This window comes from Boleophthalmus pectinirostris, unplaced genomic scaffold, assembly GCF_026225935.1.
Source record: "Boleophthalmus pectinirostris isolate CB_2022bp ecotype Guang Dong unplaced genomic scaffold, ASM2622593v1 HiC_scaffold_17, whole genome shotgun sequence".
Taxonomy (NCBI): Eukaryota; Metazoa; Chordata; class Actinopteri; order Gobiiformes; family Gobiidae; genus Boleophthalmus; species Boleophthalmus pectinirostris.
The window spans coordinates 12,055,621-12,075,978 of record NW_026571115.1 but is presented as its reverse complement, the minus strand read 5'-3'; the positions used below and the strand labels follow the sequence as shown (position 1 = coordinate 12,075,978).

The 20,358-nt window shown below is 36.2% G+C and overlaps 1 protein-coding gene across 1 annotated transcript in view; it reads right to left on the bottom strand.

Moving 5' to 3' along the window:
- Window positions 1-919: 919 nt before the first annotated feature.
- Window positions 920-20,358, bottom strand: part of arhgap23a (Rho GTPase activating protein 23a) — a 63,594-nt gene continuing 44,155 nt past the window's right edge. Inside the window, 10 exon segments of the mRNA XM_055152251.1 lie at window positions 920-7,286; window positions 8,561-8,592; window positions 14,582-14,675; window positions 15,940-15,981; window positions 16,058-16,183; window positions 16,810-16,899; window positions 17,364-17,437; window positions 17,521-17,599; window positions 18,399-18,551; window positions 19,059-19,177. Of these exon segments, the coding sequence (XP_055008226.1) occupies window positions 5,946-7,286; window positions 8,561-8,592; window positions 14,582-14,675; window positions 15,940-15,981; window positions 16,058-16,183; window positions 16,810-16,899; window positions 17,364-17,437; window positions 17,521-17,599; window positions 18,399-18,551; window positions 19,059-19,177 (2,150 nt within the window). The 3' untranslated portion in view covers window positions 920-5,945.

Sequence of the window (20,358 nt, the reverse complement as noted above, 5' to 3'; positions counted from 1 at the left end):
TGGAACATTTTTTGGTTATTTTTTTCTTCTAGTTTCTCTTTTTTTTCTTTACTTACTTTTTGGGCATAATTGTGCTTTACAGTTTGGTTTCAGTAATTTTGTTTATCTTTATCTTTTGCCAATCTTTTAACCCAGTGACTTTTGTACAACACTCAAACTCAGGAGAAATTTAAACAAAATGTATGCAATTTTATCTATACTTATTCTAATTTATTTCATCTGGGAATTTCCTGTGGGATCAATAAAGTATCTATCTCTCTATCTTAATTTAGGTTTCACTAGTCATCAAATTAAAGATACACTGTGCAGCTTTTCCAATTTGGTTCTGCCATCAGATTGTCTCCATGGAGATTACTGTTATTGCTTTGCCTGGGATGTTTCACAGTCTGGTACTAAGCAAATATATCTTCTATTTATTCAGTTACAAATGTTTTTATTTCTCAAAACTACAGTAAAAACAATCATTATTACTGTGCCCACTTCTCCACAGATCTGACCCATAACTTGGCCTTTTGATATGGTCTGATGTCTCCATGGAGATAGTTAAGCTGTAGAGAATTTGGGCAGAAAAACATTAATTATCTACATGGAATCAAGCATTTGAAGGGCATTCTACCAGAAAAATTACACAGTGCACCTTTAAGTAAACACAAACAGAGCAAAAAGAGAATTTATTTTCACCATATATATATATTTATTCTCTTTGTTATTATATTATATTGTGATATGTGAGCTACTGTGCGCAAGTAATTTCCCTTGTGGATGAATACAATTTGTCTAAATCTATAGGCTTACAGATGCTATACCCAACTTCCACCTCAAGAGGGCCCACCTGAGCTTCTATTTTAAGACAGTGCAAAATGTAATTTGAGTGCAGACGAGTACAGCCCCATAAACAAACTATGAAAGATGCGCAGGATCTTAAACATACTTCTGTTTATTTACATCATATAACATTACCTTAAAGCACACAGTCATAGAGCGAAATGGTCCGGTAATATTAGTCCAATGCAATTCAAACTGTACACAATACGCCATGTTACATATTAAGATAGTATGTACAAAAGTTAAAAATGTAGCACTTTTTAGACAACGTATTCACTCCGGAGGTGTTTTGTTGACAGTTTAAAGTTGTCATTAAATGCTGTTTGTAAAGTAAGGTTGGAATCGTGTACCATTTTGTTATAGGCAAGAAGAGGCGACCTGGTGGAGAGAGAAAGAGAGGAAAAAGCAGTGAAAGGTAAAAGCTGTTAATGAAGAGTGTGCATAGACATGTCCTTGGCTATATATGTGCTTTTTACAGCCTCTAATATACACTTAAATGTACAATGTCTTTGGACTATGCACTATTTAACAACAGAAACTGAGAATGAAATACAATAATAAGACTTTAAGATGGGTGAGTCTGTGTTAAAAAGTAACAGGGTCAAATGGTGAAACTTGAAATAACTTGTTACTATATTAACCTTTTTTCTAAGTGCTCAGAAGGTGCACAATGTAACTTTTTGGTTGGGAGATAATCCGTCACCTGTGTCATTCAACTCTCTGGAATGTTCCACAGTATGACTTTAAACAGCTCTACTTTACATTTATTCAATTACAGGTAGTTTTATAGCTCAAAAATACCTAGAAAAACAGGTATCCTGACTGTGACCGTAACTTGGTCTGGTCTGGTCTCCATGAAGATAGAAAGGTTTAAAGCCATAGTGTGAAACATTCCAGACAAAAAAAATAAGTTGCACAACACACCTTTAAGATAAAATGGTTGTACGTTTTGCTTTATTTAAATGGCCAGTTTCTTTTTCAGTTTTAAAATTCCAAAGATGAATGAATGCTTTTGGGAGGGCATCTGATGTAAACCACACAAGCAAGGTGGCACAAATTTAGTTACTTTTATAGACCCAAGAATGAAAATAATGTTTACAGATAATATACTATTTAAAAAAAAAATAACTTATCGTTGGACCCCATTTAAAGGTGCATTGTGTAACTTTTCTGGTGGAGGGTCCATCAAATGCTTTTCACCATTGCTTTGTCTGGAATATTTCACAGTTTTAATCTTCACGAAGCTCAAACCAGACCAAGTTACAGGTCAGATCTATGGAGAGGCAACCCCGCTCCCAGTCAAAATGCCTGTTTTTCTAAGTATTTTTGAGCTATAAAACCACATGTAATTAATAAATGTAAGGTAGAGCTGTTTAATGTCATGCTGTGGAAAATTTCAGGCAATCACATATCCACCAGGACCCCTCCACCAGAAAAGTTACAGAATGCGCCTTTAAACACAGAAACACCCCAATGAGAACTGACCATGGCACTGAGGGCAAAACATTCAGAAATCAGGCACTTTAGAGAAAAATCTTGAGGTAAGACATAACTTATCCATTTTACTGTAACAGAATCACAGAAGAAGTCATGCAAGGAAAACAAATTTCTCTTGACTTTCGAACCTTTGCCCCTCCTGTCAGTGTTTTTGTGGTGTTAATTTGGTTCCACAGTCAAAGTGAGAGATGTAAAAAAAAATAATCTGAGACATCTTGCTGTTCTATTTGTTGCTTTAACTGCAGCTAGTGTACCATATAGTCCCAAGTTGGCAAGGATTTATTAAGATCCTGACCCTATGGAAAATATTTAATAGTAAAGCCTCTTGGTGATAAGAGTGTTGACAGATTCAGGCCCACAGAGGGAGAGGTGTAGAAAACAAGTTGTTTGCGACAGATGGGAGGAGCTATAGACTTGTATGCCCTAGACTATTATAGTGTTGGGAAATTGCTCTAATTTGGTTGATCAATGTTTTGGCAGTGAAGACACATACAATACTGTGCAAAGTCTTAAGTCTGGTCCTATCTTATGCAAAATCTACTCTTGTGAGGTTTTATACATGTTCTTATGTTGTTACCTTCTCAAAAACATACCTGGAGTTGAGTTTTGTTGTTGTTGTTTTGTTTGAGTAATCCTGCACTTATTAGTCTATCTATTTCCAAAGTTCAAAATGCTCTGTTCCACCTTGTGATGTCATGTAGTGGTAGTTTTTGAGTTCAAGCAGCTACCTTTTAGCTTTAGTTCAGAAGAGACTGGTAATTTCAGAGCTGAAATTATCCAAACTATACAATATTTCAATAGAAGTGCTTTAATACATATTTGTTGTGGTTTATGTAATTTTGTAATAAGGCCTGAAAAGCTTAAATTAGTGAAGGAACAATATGATTTTGTTGTTGTATGTATCACAAATCTTACACAGATTTAAGTCAATATTCATTTGATTTTAATTTGATCTCATCAAAAAAACAAAATTGCTTGCCTGTAAAAAGCGTTATCTTTATTTAGATTAAAGTTTCTTAACCATTGCGATATTCTTGGCAGAGGCTCACCAAGTGATTTTAGATGTTAATCATTTGTAGCCATTTTATTCAGTTCTAGCGTTTTGTTATAGATGATATTTTGAGGACTTTTCCCCATTTAAGCAATATAATATTGTGTTTTAAATTGCCAATTAGTATGGCAGCAGTCCTCATTATTATTCATTCATTTCATCATTCTAAAGCCCTTAGAAACCTGCCTAATATTCTGCACAGTACTGCACATTTCTCCAGTGCATTGTAAAGATGTAAATGTCTGTAGATTTTTTTTAAAGTGACCCCACAAATGACGAGGGGTGAAGCTGCCTTAGAATGGGACTCCTCATTTGCCTGATTTGCTACATGTAAAGACTACTCACCAAACTGTGCACGTTAAAATGATCGGCACAGTGTTCAAAACGAAAGGCCATCTATAGGAATAAGGTTGGTTGTGTTTCCTTGCAGGTTATCACAATATTTTTTTTACTTTAATACAAAATATATAATATTTATATAGATTGAATATAAAATCAACATAATAATAATAATAAATAATAATATATTAAAGGAAACATTTCAAGTAACACCTTGAAAGAAATGACTGTGCACGTGTACGCACTTTTGTAAACCATAGAAAACAAACTAAAAAAAGTAAAAACAAAAAATTACATATTATTTCTATTTACAAGGTTAACTTAACAAGGCTTTGTACAAATGTTACAAAATGTGACACACATATTTTATAGCACATACACATTATTAACACACAGTAAGTTGTAATGTAGTAATGTAGTAACAGTGGTCCGTTAGGTGTAATACAGGAAGATCAATAGGAAAAGTTCAGTTCTGGCCCCAAAAGCTGAATTCCCTATTGAAATGCATTAAAATCCACTGGTTTTGTAGCTTGTCATAGTCTCTTTTGGCTCTTTCGGATTCTCTATCTTTGAACTGCGTTGTATAGAAGCACCATAGATAGACCCAAGCAACAGCAAACAGGCCAGTTCTTGCCTCTTGTCTTGTCACTTGATAAGAATAAATGATACAAAAATGAACATGCGCTGATCCAAACTCACAAATGAAGTCTTCTTGGCTGTTAAAAAGTCATTGTAACAAAGTCCGTATTAAAAAGCGCACGCATTGGGAAATAAAGCTTTGGCAACACTGAAACGCCCCATGGACAATGCAAACAGGGTTTCAAACAAAACAAAAACAAAGAAATTGAACTGTGCTAAGATGAGTTACAAATGAGTTGACACTGACCACAATCTGCTGGTGTTATGCCAAGTTCTGCCCCCCTGTTCAATCAAGTAGGGCAAACATATAAACTTCATGCTTATGTTAATATGTAGCTACATATTATAAAATGTGCTATGTTAGTGTTTCTCAATCTGTAGTACTGGTGGATGGAGTATACGGGCTGCTTGTGTTGGTACAGTTCTACAGGGTTTGTTTCATTTAGTTTTGATTTAAATCATGTTTGGATTTTTGTCACCTTTGAGTAATTTCTGTCTTAGAATCAGGGGCGTCAACAGAGGGGGATAAAGGGGTCTATGGTCCCGGGCCCCAGGATCTTAAAGGCCTAGAATTGGACCTTCTTCCTAATAATTTATATTAGAGGGGGGCCCATTTTAGACTTCTTGTCCTGGACCCGCCAAAATTCATTTGATTTTTTCATGCTGTAGCTGTAATTTACACCTAATTTAGACTTTTATATTAATTTATTTAGCACTTATGTTAAAAAGTTCATTAAACAGGTTTGACAGCCAAATGATAAAAATGTTTTTGTATTGTATAATGAACAATAGTTTTCTTGTGCTTGGGAGTGGTTGGAGCCAAAAAGGCTTTTGAACACACCGCTCCCAGAAAGTAAAAACAGTTATCAGTTAATCAAAGATAAAGAAATTTACAACATTTAAACTTTAGACTGGAGTTAAAATAGTTCCTTGTGTTGGTAATTGGTGATAAAAGTTTGATAATCACTGTACTATTTCTAAAGGAAGAAAAGCCATAAACTTTAAATGTGTCTTAAGAACTGCTTGTTTTAATAATACAAAATCTTTCAAATTGCTAAATATTTGTTTCATCCGTAGTTTAGCCTGGGATTAGTGTTGTTAAAATTCAGCCTTGTAAGACAAAGATGGTAATTTGAAATCCAGATATTTACTGAATAGAGGATTTTTGGACAAAACTGAAACACTGTTATATTTTTTAAAAACCCTCACCAGCCTTTTCTGCATTTTAGTTGAGCAGGGATTTATCTGTAGCTAAATAGTGACATATTCTACTTTGATTTTGTGTTTTTTATATACTTTGTCGTATGCTCTCTTCAAGACCCAATAGCTTTTAATGTTTAACTCTTCTCAATATGATTCACTGTTTTTATATTTCCTGTGTTATGTGTCTATAGTTCTTTTGGCTGTTTTAATATGTGTTCTATAAAGAGTCTTACAGAGTGTCTTACATAAATAAAATCTATTACTATTATTATTATTATATTATTATTATCATGTCAAGTTTCAACAGGAGGGCAGATTTTGTCATAACAGCAACCTACAGACCTGCAAGACCAGCTTTAAAGTCACAGAGCAGGACCTTCCCAAACCCCTCTCACAGATACTGGTGAAACCTTGAGGGCGGAGTCTGCCTCGCCCCCTGCCCTCCTGCGTCTGTATCCTGCGTCAGCCTCTGTGTTTTGACCTGGTTTGAACTTGTAGGAGAAAGGGGAAAATCATTCACCATTAGCGGGGGTCTTCGGTCTGGATTTTCAGTTGGAGATGCCACTACAGTATGTCTTCTCCACGCCCTCCTCTTGCGACGCGTTTCCGGAGACAACGGTTTCCTCATCCCCACGCTGCGGAGATCATCGGCGGATCCCATCAGGCGAGCGCGTACTTGTTCGGCTAAAGATCTTCCTCCGTTTGGACCTTTCGGAGTGAACGAAGTGGCTTCCACGGGGGCTACGGCTGGTTTAGACCTTGCTAACCGTAAACTTTCCTGGCTACTTGCTGAAGATGGATTAGTTCTTGATGCATCTCGTCTCCCTCTACCTTCTGAGCTGTCACTTCCTGGTAACTCTATTAAATCTAAGGACTTGGCTTTGACTTTCTCTGATTTTAGCTTCTTGCGAGCCAAAGTATCACATTGTATGAGTTTATGGGAGTTAAAAGAAGGCCTGGAATGCAGTTTGTGCGCTGTAGAAGAAGAAGAAAATGATGAAGAAGACGGTGTAGTTGACCGCGCTCCTCCTTCGCTCCTCTCTCCCAAATCAGGCGTAGTTGGGGCAAGAAGATTCGTAGATGCCACAGCAGGCTGCTTGTATTGCGTATATAGAAAGCTACGTGGTGCGGTAGGTGTTTGAGGATTAGTTTGGTCGTTTTGCTTTTTCTCCGGTCTTTCTTGGGTAAGTGAACGCGACGCAAACCCGCTTTCATTGTCCGTTTCGCTGACCAGTTCGCTGTGCTCATCGTCTGCATCTTCGCCCCGCCCCTCCGAGCCTAAACTCCGCCCCAGAGTCGACAGAGTGGAGTACCCCGAAACAATAGAGCGTGCGTCGTCTATAGCTCGCCAATGAGTCTCTTTAACTTGCGTGTCTGCCTCCTCGTGCCTCTCTCCTCCCTCTACTTCCTCCTTCACAAGCCCCGCCTCCTTGTCTTCGGATTTCCCAACCGCTTCCTCTTCCTCCCCGACATCATCGTCATCCTCATCGATTTCCTCTTCGGCACAAGGAGCTACGTCAGTTGTTGGCGATTCTCCGTCGTCTTCTCCTTCCTCCTCCTCTTCCTCTGTCCCCACATGTCCCGCTCTGATTGGCTCGTGTTCGGAGTCGTCGTCGGTGCTGCTGCCCACTCGCCGCCCGTTGTGGCGTTTGCGGCGTTTGCGGCCCGTGACGGCGGACATGATGGACAGGGTCAGGCTGGTGGTGAGGTCCTTCTTTGACCCCCATGACCCCTGGAGAAACGAAAACACAACACCAAGTCAAACCAAACTCAAAGACTCCTGTGTATCCCTGGGTTTCACTACAATAAATGTTGTCATAGCGATTAACAATTTTAAACAAAACATAATGGTTGAATGGAAAAAAAAAAAGTCCTCAGAATATTGCATTATAACAGGAAGCTGAAACCAGGATTGCTCTGGCTTTACTCTGTCTACTCTAACTACACTGTCCCCTTTTAACTAATTGCTGTATGCTTTTGAGTGTTTTTTCAGTCTATTTTAATTATTTTCTTTGTAAATATTGATTTGATTTCTGTAACACAACCTTGAGTACCTAGAAAGGTGCCTAATTCATAAAATATGTTACTACAATTATTAAGTCAGTATACTGTACATTGCCAGGTTTCAGATAAGGGCTGGAAGATTAATTGCAATAAAATCATTGCACTATGCTGCAGTTATTTATCTAATATAATTTTCTGAGCAGAAACCTAATTAAAAAAGAACTGTTATGTCTGAAACCTGCTGCTAACCCTGTGGTAAGACATCAACAAATGAAATTGAATGTAGATGCTATTCATGGATTAGTTTAGTTTGTGTAATGTGAAAAAATACAGGTCTCAAATTTAATTGCAACTGATTTTAAATACTATGTTTTTTAAGGAAACAAATGCAATAATATTTTCTAAAATTGCTCACTGCAATTTACATTTTAAAGGCCTGTAACATTTAATTTGGATGGGGACAATGGAAATATGTGTCATTAAAGGTCCTAAATTACACTGGATTAAGCAATGTTATTATGCCGTTACCTCCTCAAAAACAGACCTGGAGTTGTGTTTTGTTTCACTCACATGTGCTTGAGTAATCCCATTATTAGTCTGTCCTCACCTCCAAAACTCAAAATGCTCTGTTCCACCTTGTGATGTCATGAAGTATTAGTTTTCAAGTCAAACCTTTTAACTTTTGTTCAGTAGAGATGAAAGGGCTGAAATGATCCAAATCATTCTAGTGAAGTTGTGTAGTATAAAAACACAGTGTAGTACTTCCTGGCACTTCCCACATCACAAGGAGAAACAGTGTTTTCTGTTTGGGAGAAGAACTCAGCCTAAATATGCAGCATTTGTGTGTTAAACATGTGTGAATGAAACAAAACTTTAGGTATGTTTGTGATGAGGAAACAACCTAGATCAAAAAAACTGTGTAAAATGGACCCTTTAAAATGTCTTTTGGCGTGGATAGATAATTGTGTATCATTGGACAGTTCATGTAGTAGGAGTCTTCACCTTTGATTTCGCTGAGTCACTGTTGGTTGAGTCTACAGGGAAAAGGTAAAAAAAACAAAAAAAAACATTAGATGAGTGCCACAGACGTCAGACATAATCAGCCTGTAGGGGGCAGTAGTGGCAGAGGACACAGGGGTAGAGTCAGTTTGATCATCAGTTTCTGAAGGACAAATTCAGCTGAAAAACTGCAGCACTGCTCTCTATGGATGCTCTGCTTTTGCTCACAAGTTAATCAGGGGTTTTATACAGTTACTGCAGAGGGGGAAACCCAAACAATAGCAGCTGTTAGACAGATGACTATTTGCATTATAATGAGCTATACAGTACATGCTTTCAATCCATAGTAAAAAAAAAAACACTCTTTATTTAGAAAATGTAATTTTAAAGGTGCACAGTATAACATTTACAGTGGATGGTCCGCCACCTGCTTGTCTCCATGGAAATGATATTGCTTTGTCTAGAATGTTCCACAGTACAGACTAAACCTGTCTATCATGAGGGAGACAAGCTGGTTACAGACTACGGTGCATTACAAATCAGATCTGTGGAGAGTCGCCTCCATTCACAGAAGGAATTGTTGTTTTTTTGAGCAATAGAAACAAATAAATACTAGCTGGATATTTATTATTCCAGGCAAAGCAATAATATCTCCATGGAGACAAGCAGGTAGCGGACCCATGTGACCTTTATATCTGTGTAATCTGTCAGTCATCCAGGTAGGATCCATATTACGCTAGTATTTGTTCTGACAACCTAAATCCATAGAGTACAATGCAGTTTGCTCGGTATTAAAAGCAGTTTTTATACACTGTTTACGGTAAAATGTTTAGTTTTCAATTTTTCTCTGTGTCCTTCAACCACGAGTGACCCCACATTAAAAACTATCAAAAGCAACTCAATATCTGGGTATAGGAAAATGTATTATGAAAACCACAACACATCACCAAAAACACTGATATCAATACAGATCAGTGAAAAGCACTACAGGAGACATAAGACAGAGGAAGAAAAGAAGGTTTGAAAACATTTGAAAAGAGAAACACAAATCAATACAGTGCAGAGCAAAAAGCCTGTCTGAAGCATTGTGTATGGCGGGATATGTAAATGTGCATTAATGGTCCTATATTACGCCAGATGGATTTTTGTGAGCTTTAAGCCATGTTATAATGCTGTTACCTCCACAAAAACATACCTGGAGTTGTGTTTTGTTTCATTCGCACATGTTTGAGTAACCCTTTAGTCTGTCTGCATCTCCAAAGCTCAAAATGCCCTGGTCCACCTTGTGATGTCAAGAAGTGGTAGTTTTCATGTTAACAGCCATCTTTTAACTCTAGTTCAGTACAGATTGGAAATTCCAGGGCTGAAATTATCCAAATGATTCTAGAGAGGGTGTATCAAGTTTAAAAACACAGTGGAGCACTTCCTGTATTACCACAAGTCATCACGAAGAGGAACAGACCTCATTCTGTTTGAGAGAAGTGTAAATATGCAGGATTGTTGTGTTAAACATGTGTGAATGAAACAAAACACAACTCCAGGTCTATTTGTGATAAGGAAACAACAATATAACATAGATCAGAAAATAGCGTAATATGGGTCCTTTAAAATTGTACGGCGCAAAGCGTGTGGGGGGTTTCTAAAGTTGTTTCTGATGAACAAAAGCTAAAACTTTGCTGGTTGTGGTTTAAATATTCACCTTTTTAACTGGAGCCTTCTTTGGCTTGAACTTTGACAAGTATGGTCTTGTAGTATCTCCAAAATGTATAAATTAGCGCTGCAACAACTTGAAAAATCCTTGCATATATATATATATATATATATATATATATATATATATATATATATATTCAACTACTTCTAATACTGCTACTACAGTGGTGTTTCCTGAAAGAAAAGTAGTAGCAGGAAATGATATTTGTAGTAGGGCTAGTGAGAGTCTCATTTAATTTCACATATTACTGTACCCACAATATATATAATGTGGTTAGCCCTATTTCAGATCAGGCTGTAGGACATGTTTTCTTTAAATGTCATCAGTATGCATGACATTTTAATTAAAGAAACCACTTCCTGTTATTGTTCCATAATCAGTGGTATCTAGTTAGCATCCAAGTTTCTGTTTGGCTGGTGTTTCACAATGGTCTATTTATAGTTTAGGGTTAGAATGTTAAGCTAACTTGTAATTAACTTGTAATGTGGCATAACTGTGGCTTAGCTGTTTCAATGACGATTTCACTTCTTCTTGCTCCCTTTTATTTATTTACTTACAACAGCTTGTATTTTAAAGGGCCTGTATTATGTAATTTTCTGATCTATGTTATAATGTTGTTTCCTCATCACAAACAGACCCGGGGTTGTGTTCTGTTTCATTCAGACATGTTTAATTAACACACAAACCCTGCATATATACACTGAATTCTTCTCTCAAACAGAAAACACTACGTTCCAACTTGTGATGTCAAGTGGTAATACAAGATGTGCTCCACTATGTTTTTAAACTTCATATACCTTCAGTTGAATCATTAGGATAATTTCAGTCATGGAATTTCCAATCACTACTGAACAAAAGGTGAAAAGGTAGCTGTAGCTTGAAAACTTCTGTTTCATGACATCAAAAGAGTTTTTTGAGCTTTGGAGATGTAGACAAACTAATGAAGAGTAACTCAAATATGTGTGAATGAAACAAAACCCAAATCCAGGTATGTTTTTGAGGAGGTAACAACATTATAACACAGCTTAAAGCTCACAGGAGTCAGTTTTTGGGTAATATATGTGAATAAATAAAATTAATTAAAAGAACTCTGACTGGAGATACAGTGTTTTTTGTACTAGACTGGACCCTAATTTTTCCATATTTCTTTATTGTCAGACTTAGTTACTGTTGCTAAATACACAATAAATGAATTGCCATTGCCCATCAGAAACAGCCCAATGTTGATCCTATTGAAAGTTTTTGTTGAATGAGATTGGCGACCCCATGTGATATGACCCTTGATATAAACACCAGTGAATAATCTCTCAGTGACAGACAGTGAGCAGTGATTTAAAGCTGCACTATGTCACTTTTCTGATGGAGATTCTGTCAACTGCTTGTCTTCATGAAGAAGTTATTGCTTTGTTCCACATTATGGCATTACACGTATCCATCTCCTCTCTGTTTTTCTAGCACTAAAAACATCTGCAATTGAAGAAATGCAAGATAAAGATATGTTTAATGCTACAGTGTGGAACATTCTGGGGAAAACAATAGCATCTCCATGGAGAAACGCAGGTGCAAGTTACACAGTGCCCTTTAAAATAAGTTTGTATTAGGACCAACACAAGATTATAGATTTACATGTTACACAGTACGGGGACCTGTCTGACACCGAGAGGGACACACCATCACCAAAATGGACTTCCTGATTCACCTGTGTTGCCAAGGTTACCGGGAACATCTTTTGTTCTTGTCCCAGCAGGTTCAATCTGTCTATTTATTATGATGTCTGTTAAGTATGTAGCTTATCTGACATTACTGTTATTTAGAGACATACACTTTTGTTACATTAGAGTGAGGTTTAAAAAAATATGTCTTAAAGGTGCATTGTGTAACTTTTCTGGTGGAGGGTCAGGCAAAAATGAGTTGTTGTTGCTTTGTATGGAATGTTTCACAGTATGACATTAAACCTGACTATCATCATGTAGAATAAACCAGGTCAGAATGCCTGTTTGTCTAGGTATTTCTGAGCAATTAAACCACCTGTAATTGAATAAATGTGAGGTGGAGCTGGTTAATGTCATACTGTGGAACATTTGAAGAAGAACAAGGGTATTCCCATAGAAACAAGAAGGTGACGGACCTCCTACCGAAAAGTTACACAGTGCACCTTTAAACTGTGTAACCTGTTTTAATATCCTTGTCTACAAAAAATAAAAACAACAACAATAATAAAAAAAAATATAAAAGATTACTCACAAATATAACTAAAAATGGCTTCTTGGTTTAAAAGATAGCTGTTATTATCAACTTGAAATAATGAAGATATGTGTTTTATTGTCCATAAAATGCAGACATGTTATTGATATCATAATAAAGTGACTGTATCTTTTACGTTAATCAAATATAAAGATGTTAATGTAAGGTTGGCCACACAGATAAACCGATCCACCACAAGTATAAAAACAAGCTTCTGTCACTCCTCCAAACAGTTTGACACAGGATGCACTGAGAGGGGCTTTGCACACAGACAGACACAGACAGACACAGGCCAGGGGAGTCCCCATCCTACCGCTGCGGCTGCTCCACTGGCTCAGCTGAAGAGAAGGAACGCAAGAAACGCACAGAAAAAGTGAAAAAAGTGAAAGATGAGCAACGTCCAGCAGGAAAGAGAAGTCAGCAGAGAGAGAGAGAGAGAGAAAGAGAGAAAGAGAGAGAGAGAACAGTGTAAACAGGTATACGGCAGGGTTTGACATAAACTGTTTGCTCACTGGCCACTGTGGCTCTTCAAAGGTGATGTAACTGTCTGTAATTATGATGGGGGTATGATTATAATGGCGATGTGTGTTAGGCAATACTCTGAAACAAAATATACATGTCTGGCTCAGGATAGAGTGATTAAATCTCTCTTATTTTGACTTTGTGGAGACTAGAGGCTTATAGTGTAAAAATAAATCCACATATTTCCTTTTAAAATGCCCTAACAAGCATTTGGTGTCAATATTAATGTAATACACCATTAAAATATCCGGATTTTTTTTATAATGTTCTTGAGAGATTATAAAAAAATCTCTAATTTCTGCATGTTGGCTGCAATGACATGGAGCAAAGGATCATGGTTTACATAGTTCCCCCTGCTTTTTTAGCTATAACCTAACAAAGAAATGCTTATATTCGATTTATAACAGACCATTATATCAGTGAATTTTGACAAAACATATATCAATATTTTGTTTTTGTTACATCCCTACTTCTCAGGACAGGATAAAATCTAACTGAAAATATGACTTTCATCATAGTAGAGAAGAGTGGGAGGACTGTTTAAAATACATAAATGAATAAACAGCACTTGGCTTGTTGGCTCTGTTTATGTCAAGCTCTGGTGAAGTCTATCAAACTCAAAACACTACAAGTACAGATACGCTACTGCTGGTAGACTTATTCGTGTGTCATGCTGCGTTCTAGTTCAGACGGAAAGTAGGGAATTCTGGCCTCAAACTGGGACACTGCCCAAATTAAAGTCAAAGTGTCATCTCCAACTTCAAGGTGAAACACAACTTCTCTGGTAAACCTAAACAGCTCTTTAACTAAAGTTAAATGAATTTAAAAAATACCCATTACAGTTTATTTACTTAAAATGTATTAATGTAATTTTTTTTTTTTTTTGGTTTCTGGTTCTAGATAATGATTAGTACAGGGATAGACAGTGAAAAATAATTGCTGACGTATTAGCAATTATTGAAAAAAAATTACCCTTAAATGACTATTAAAGGCCCCATATTATGCTATTTATAATGTAGTTTCCTTATGAAAAACATCCTTAGAGTTGTGTTTTGTTATTTGGATAATTTCAGCTCTGGAATTGCCAATCTCTACACAACTGAAGTAAAGGTAAACGAAACTATTAACATGAAAACTACCATTTAATGACATCACAAGGTTGAACAGAGCATTTTGAATTTTGGAGAAGTAGACACTATTAATGCAGGATTACTCAAACATGTGTGAATCAAACAAAACACAACTCCTGGGATGTTTTTGATGGTTAAAAGCTCACAAGAGTAAATTTTGTGTAATATATGACCTTTAACATTTTAAACTGAGGTTATTTACTGCATGTAGACATTTATATTGTGTATACTTTAATAGTTATTAATACTTTTATTCGCTTTTTATCAGTTCTATCCATTGATCAATGCAAAAAACGTATGGGAATTTCCTATTTTCCTCTTCCCACTGAACGCAGCTTTAACTTTTGCGGTGCCAATATCACTGATGTGACTGGACAGTGTATTATTGGTCAAAAGCAATAAGCTGGTGCCCACCTGAGGCCTCCCCGAGCAGCCCTGTGCGGCCGATATTGGAAAGCAGGTGGTCGATATTTGGAGCGGGCTGCACGTCCTCTGTGTCCACTGGGGTCTGGAAATAAGGAGAAAATAGAAAAACTATTTATTTAACAAGAAGACAATGGATGCTATTTGTACTCAGATGTTACACTGGTGGTTTTTAGATTCTAGGATGTGTTGATGTCATATTATCAGATTGGGGACAAGATTTTCCTATTACTACTTTGCAGTGACATCATGTTGGGGGTGTTCTGCATGTATCTCTATTAATGGAAAGTTCAGCAGTTATCATGGAGACACAGTGTACACATTAGCAAACACAGACAATAATGTTTATAGTCTTAGATAGTCTGAAAACTCAAGAAAAAATGCAAAATGGATTTAAATAACACATTTTCAGGAGCCAGTTAAGAGTATGAGCTTTCATGGTCCTGTTTAGGAGTTAGATTTTTTTCTAATGTTTTGTTAGACTTTAATCTGATCTTTTTTTTTTTTTTACTCAAACTGACCAGAACGATGTGATTAAGTTGGAACTACAACAGGTTAGCTGATTTGTGCACTTAAGCAAGTCTCTCTTTTTGAAAACTAAACATATAAACAAGAAAAAAACTAAACATATAAACAAGACCATGAATGCTTGCATTCTTTACAGGCTCCAGAAAATGTGTTGTTTAAACACATTTTGTATTTTTTCTTAGGTTTTCAGAACAGATCTTAAAAGTTTTTGACAGTGTTTGCTAGTGTGCGTGCTGTGTCTCTATGGTAACTGCTGAACTTGCAAAAACAGACAATTGTCAGTCAAAGAGAGTATTATATTCTGCTGTTTTCAAGGGGTACATTTTAGTTCAGTACAAATACTGAGTCATTTCTTCTTGAACAAAACCACTCAACATTAGTTTTGCAAATATTTCCAGGAAAATTACATAATACATTTATTTTCAAATAGAACTGTATTAAAAACAAGAAAATTGAGAACTTCAGAGAATGTTAAAATGGCGTTAGCAGATTTTGCGAATTGACTTTTCGCACCAACAATACAGATATAATATGGTGTTTTCAAGATTTCCTTACCCTGTTATTGGCAACATTTTGAGGACATTTCATAATTCAATATAATATTTTGCATTATTATATTTGGATCAATATAAAATAATAAAATGTAAACATGTGACATGATATTTAGGTCAAAGTTTGGATTTTATTTATATATATATTTATGTTTGATTTTATTCATTTTTGTTCATATAGCAAAAGTAACTATGACATTTTGGATAATTCAAACATAAATTATTCTAAAACCATTTAAAAAAAAAGTACATAGACACTTTGAAACATACCTTTTCATCCTTGTCATTCTCTTCATCGAAAAACCATAAGCACTGCAAAATCACACACAGGTTAAGAAAAAAATATAATGTTTTATTTTGAAGGATTAAACTTGTTTGTATGTCTCACATGTTGTATGAGGGTCTCAACAATCTTGTAGCGGTCTGGCATGTGCGTCACCATGTCTTTCATATTATCTTCAGAGGTTCGGACTAAAGTGGGACCAAAGACCAGAGCCAGGTTTCGAGGCTCCATCTAAAAGCAAATAGGAAAATAATTCAATATACTAGAATACTTTAACATGAAAGACTAACTCTGCCCTGGGATGCACAATGAGATTAAAAATACAAATTACATTTCCAAGTTTTTGCATGACACTGCAGGAAACCACATATGAATCAACGCTAAAACAAGATACTCATTTGAACAAGTATCAATACTGAACTAAAATATAACTTTTTTTCACGATTTTCTGTCCTAAAAGATAAAAATGCCTATATTATGCAAAGTTGACTCTTTTGAGCGTTAAGTCATGTTATAATGCTGTTAACTCATCTAAAACATACCCAGAGTTGTGTTTTGTTTGAGACATCAAAAACAACTAGACAATCATTTAATGAATATGCCAGCCAATTTTCCTTGTTTATAATAATGATATGGTCTTATATTTTTAGTTTTGATAATTTTAGCAGAAAGTTGTATCTATAATAAACATTTCCATTTACCTTTATTTGTTATTTTTTCTATGTGTTTGTTGTTTTATAATGAAATTGTGCACATGCATTGATGTTACTGTATTTATTGTGGGTTTAAAAAAAAAAGCTACATACATAAAACTCATTATCGCTGTTACATCGTATGAAAAACAAGCCTTAACAAACCTTATTCTTATCTGAATGGTCTGCTACTGTCTTCAAGTGCGTAACCAGGAACTTCAATGTGTGGTAATAGTGATCAGGGAGGTCTCGTATCTGAAAAACAGGAAATAAAACCAGTTAAAACTTGCTCAAAAATAACACTCTTTAATACGTAAAGCTGCACTATGTAACTTTTTCCTTGGGGGTCCGTCACCTGCTTGTATGGATATGTCATTGCACTGCCTGAAATGTTCCACAGTATGGCATTAAACAGCTCTACAGTACATTTATTCAGTTACAGGTGGTTTTATAGCAAAAAAAAATCCCTAGAAAAACAGGCATTCTGACTGTAAGTGGGGTTGCCTCTCCATAGATCTGACCTGTCTGGTTTGGTCTCCATGAAGATAGAAAGGTTTATACCATAATGTGAAACATTCCAGACAAAGCAATAACATCTCCATGGAGAAAAGCATTTGATGGATCCTCCACCGGAAAAGTTACACAATGGACATTAAAGTTACACCTTTAATGTCCATTGATTAGTTATAGAATTGTATTTAAATAGCTATAACACGCACTAGTTTCTTCATAGTTTTGAGTCGGTCTGATGCACTGTCCATCCGATTGGCATCTATGAAATCGTTGTAATGATCTGCAAAGATAAAGACAAAAATATTCAAAACCAAATTCCTGGAAGCGTGGTAAAAAACTTGTTGAAACCTGTTTGGTGCTAACCGTTGGTGAAGAGAGGCTCTGGGAGTTTTCTAAAGAAGGACTTGAGTAAACTGCTGACGACATTGAGGTCCTGCCATTTCTGAAAAGGTCAAAACAAAACACAGCGGTGAAAACAGGTTCATAGACACTATGAATAGAGATAGGAGTAGACTGTGGAAACAATAGAGGAACATAAACCAAAATACATAAAGACATAACTGAAGATTACGGAATGACCAATGAATTGGCTGTTTCTTTCAAAGATAAGAGCTATGAAAGGCTTATGAAACAGAAATTTAACCGCCCTCTATGATATTTGCCTATAGCAGTGATAATACTAGTAGAGTAATCTTTTTGCTCAGCATCTCAAAATCACAAGACCTATTGTGCTTGAACCTGCTATTTATCTACAATTTATGACACCCATGGATCACTATGTTATAATTTGTACATCTTAAATCACAATATTTAGCTAAAACAACTTAATAAAAGAAAAAAAGTCACTGACTTCCATGTTAGAAAAATGTGGTGCCCAGTGGGACCTGATGTAAATGTCATCACAACAAAGAGTTGGCATCTCTACCGCATGGTTGCAGATCACACCAGTGAGCAGCAGATTATTTTGTACCAAAATGACTGATTGGCAATATGGTGTGATTGAGGGCTGTCACAAAAAGTGAATGGCCCAACTGCAGGGCAGAAATATCACTTTATAACCCTGTTTGGGAGATAGGCAATATACTTAATATTATAATTTTGCATATCTCCTGGAGATAGAGTTATTTTGCAGATAATCTCTAAAATAACTATTGTGATATTATACCATTTTCAATAAATCTCCCACCTCTAGAGTTTGCACTTGAAGTTTATTTGCACTTCTTTCTGTCTAAAGCTCTTACCTCCTCTGTGGGGTTGATGTCCACTCCTTTGTTGAGCTGGTCCTGGAGCAGAGACACCATTGCATTGTTCCCGGGGACTCTGTAAATCCCAGTGTACTCCAGCCCCATCTCCTCCACCAGACCACAGCAGATCTCCACTATCATCGGGATGAACTGGGACAAAAGATTTGAACCCATTTTAGTCTTGATGTGGACTTCGGTTGGTCCTGTTCTAGTCCTCGTTTAGTCCTGTGTTAGTCAAGAATGACTTTCACATGGGTTTCAGCATAGTCTCTTCTTAATATTAAAGAATAAAAAATATAATGATGTAATACTAAACCAAGACTAAACCAGGATCTAAAATAGGACAAAGTCATGAATAAGCCACGTCTAAGGTTAGCATGTAGACTAAAATAAGAATAAAGTAGATCTAAACCATGTCTATTCCAGAACTAAACCAGGTCCAAAACTAGGACTAAGTCAGAACCAAACCAGGTCTAAACTAGAATTAAACCAGCCCCAGAATATACGACTATATCAGGTCTCAGCTAAAGAGATCCAACTTGGGACAGAATCTAAATAAAAACATCTTTGAACTTGCACTTAAACTCTAAAAATACCACATACCATTAATAGTACCTGTACTGCATTCAGAAGTATTGCTATAGTATGGATCCTTACCTTGTTGTTGGCACCGGGCTGACAGTCCTCTAACCTCACTCCAAAAGCTTTAGGCCCAGCCTTCTTTGATTTTTTGATGATGTTGATTCCCCAAGGAGATTTGGGCGGGCTGCTCTCCTCTGTCGACAAACACACACTGGGTTAACAACAATATATACAAATTCTTTAAGCAACCTCAAAAAGAGTTCCCTACTACTACTACTACTACTGCTACTACTACCACCTACTTCAACCACTAACCTTTGCATGATCAGAAACACATACTGCTATGATCTTTCAATCAAAATAGTAGCAGTAGTAGTGGTCTTAAATATTATGTATTTCCAATCTACTACTATTACTACTACTACTACTACTGCTACTGCTACTACCACTATGACTACTACTTTGACAGAAAGGCCATAGCAGTATGTGTTACTGATCATGCAAAGGTTATAGGTTGTAATTCAGTCAAAGTAGTAGTAGTATTAGTAGCAGCAGGAGCAGCAGCAGTAGTAGTACGTGGTAGTTATTGTAAACAGAATTAAATAATAGTTACAAGTATTTTAATAAACTAAACACAATATTCTTAAATAATTATTGGATATTTGCATTTAAATTATATTTTTTGACATAATAGCACTTATGCAAAAGTAAGTAAAGGATTGAATAAGCTTCCTCTTGTAGCAGTAGTAGTAGTAGTAGTTTTTTAGTTTTTTTTGTATGTCTGCTGGTATGTTTACTTTCTATGTACCTCTATTTTGTTTAGTAGTATTTTGTATAGTAGTTGTAGGTTGCTAGTTATTAAAGGTGCACTGTGTAACTTCCCAGGTGCAGGGTCCACCACCATGTTGATGCTTTTCCTGGAATTTTTCACAGTATGATAATGACCGTATCTATTTCCATGGAGATAAGCACCATGCCAATTTACAAGTCTGATTTGTGGAGAAGTGAGGAACCTGCTTACAGTAGAATGCACATTTTTCAAGGTATTGTTTTATTGTAAAAAAAAAACCATCTATAACTAAATAACATACAAGTTTAATGTCATACTGTGGTACACTCCAGGGAAAGCAGTCTCCCAAGCATAACTCTTCAGACACAATAGGTGCTGGACTCTTACCAGAAAAGTACATAGAGTACCTTTAAACTCTATTAAATATATGTATGAGCTGGATATTCAGTAGAGTGCGTCTCATCTTGTTTATAAACTTGTCAGAAACTTAACTAAATTGAAAATGAACCAAAACTAAAACGAAACCAGCTGTGTTGTGTTTGTGTTGTGGAAGTCCCTGCTGCTGTCATGACTCACGGCTCTGGA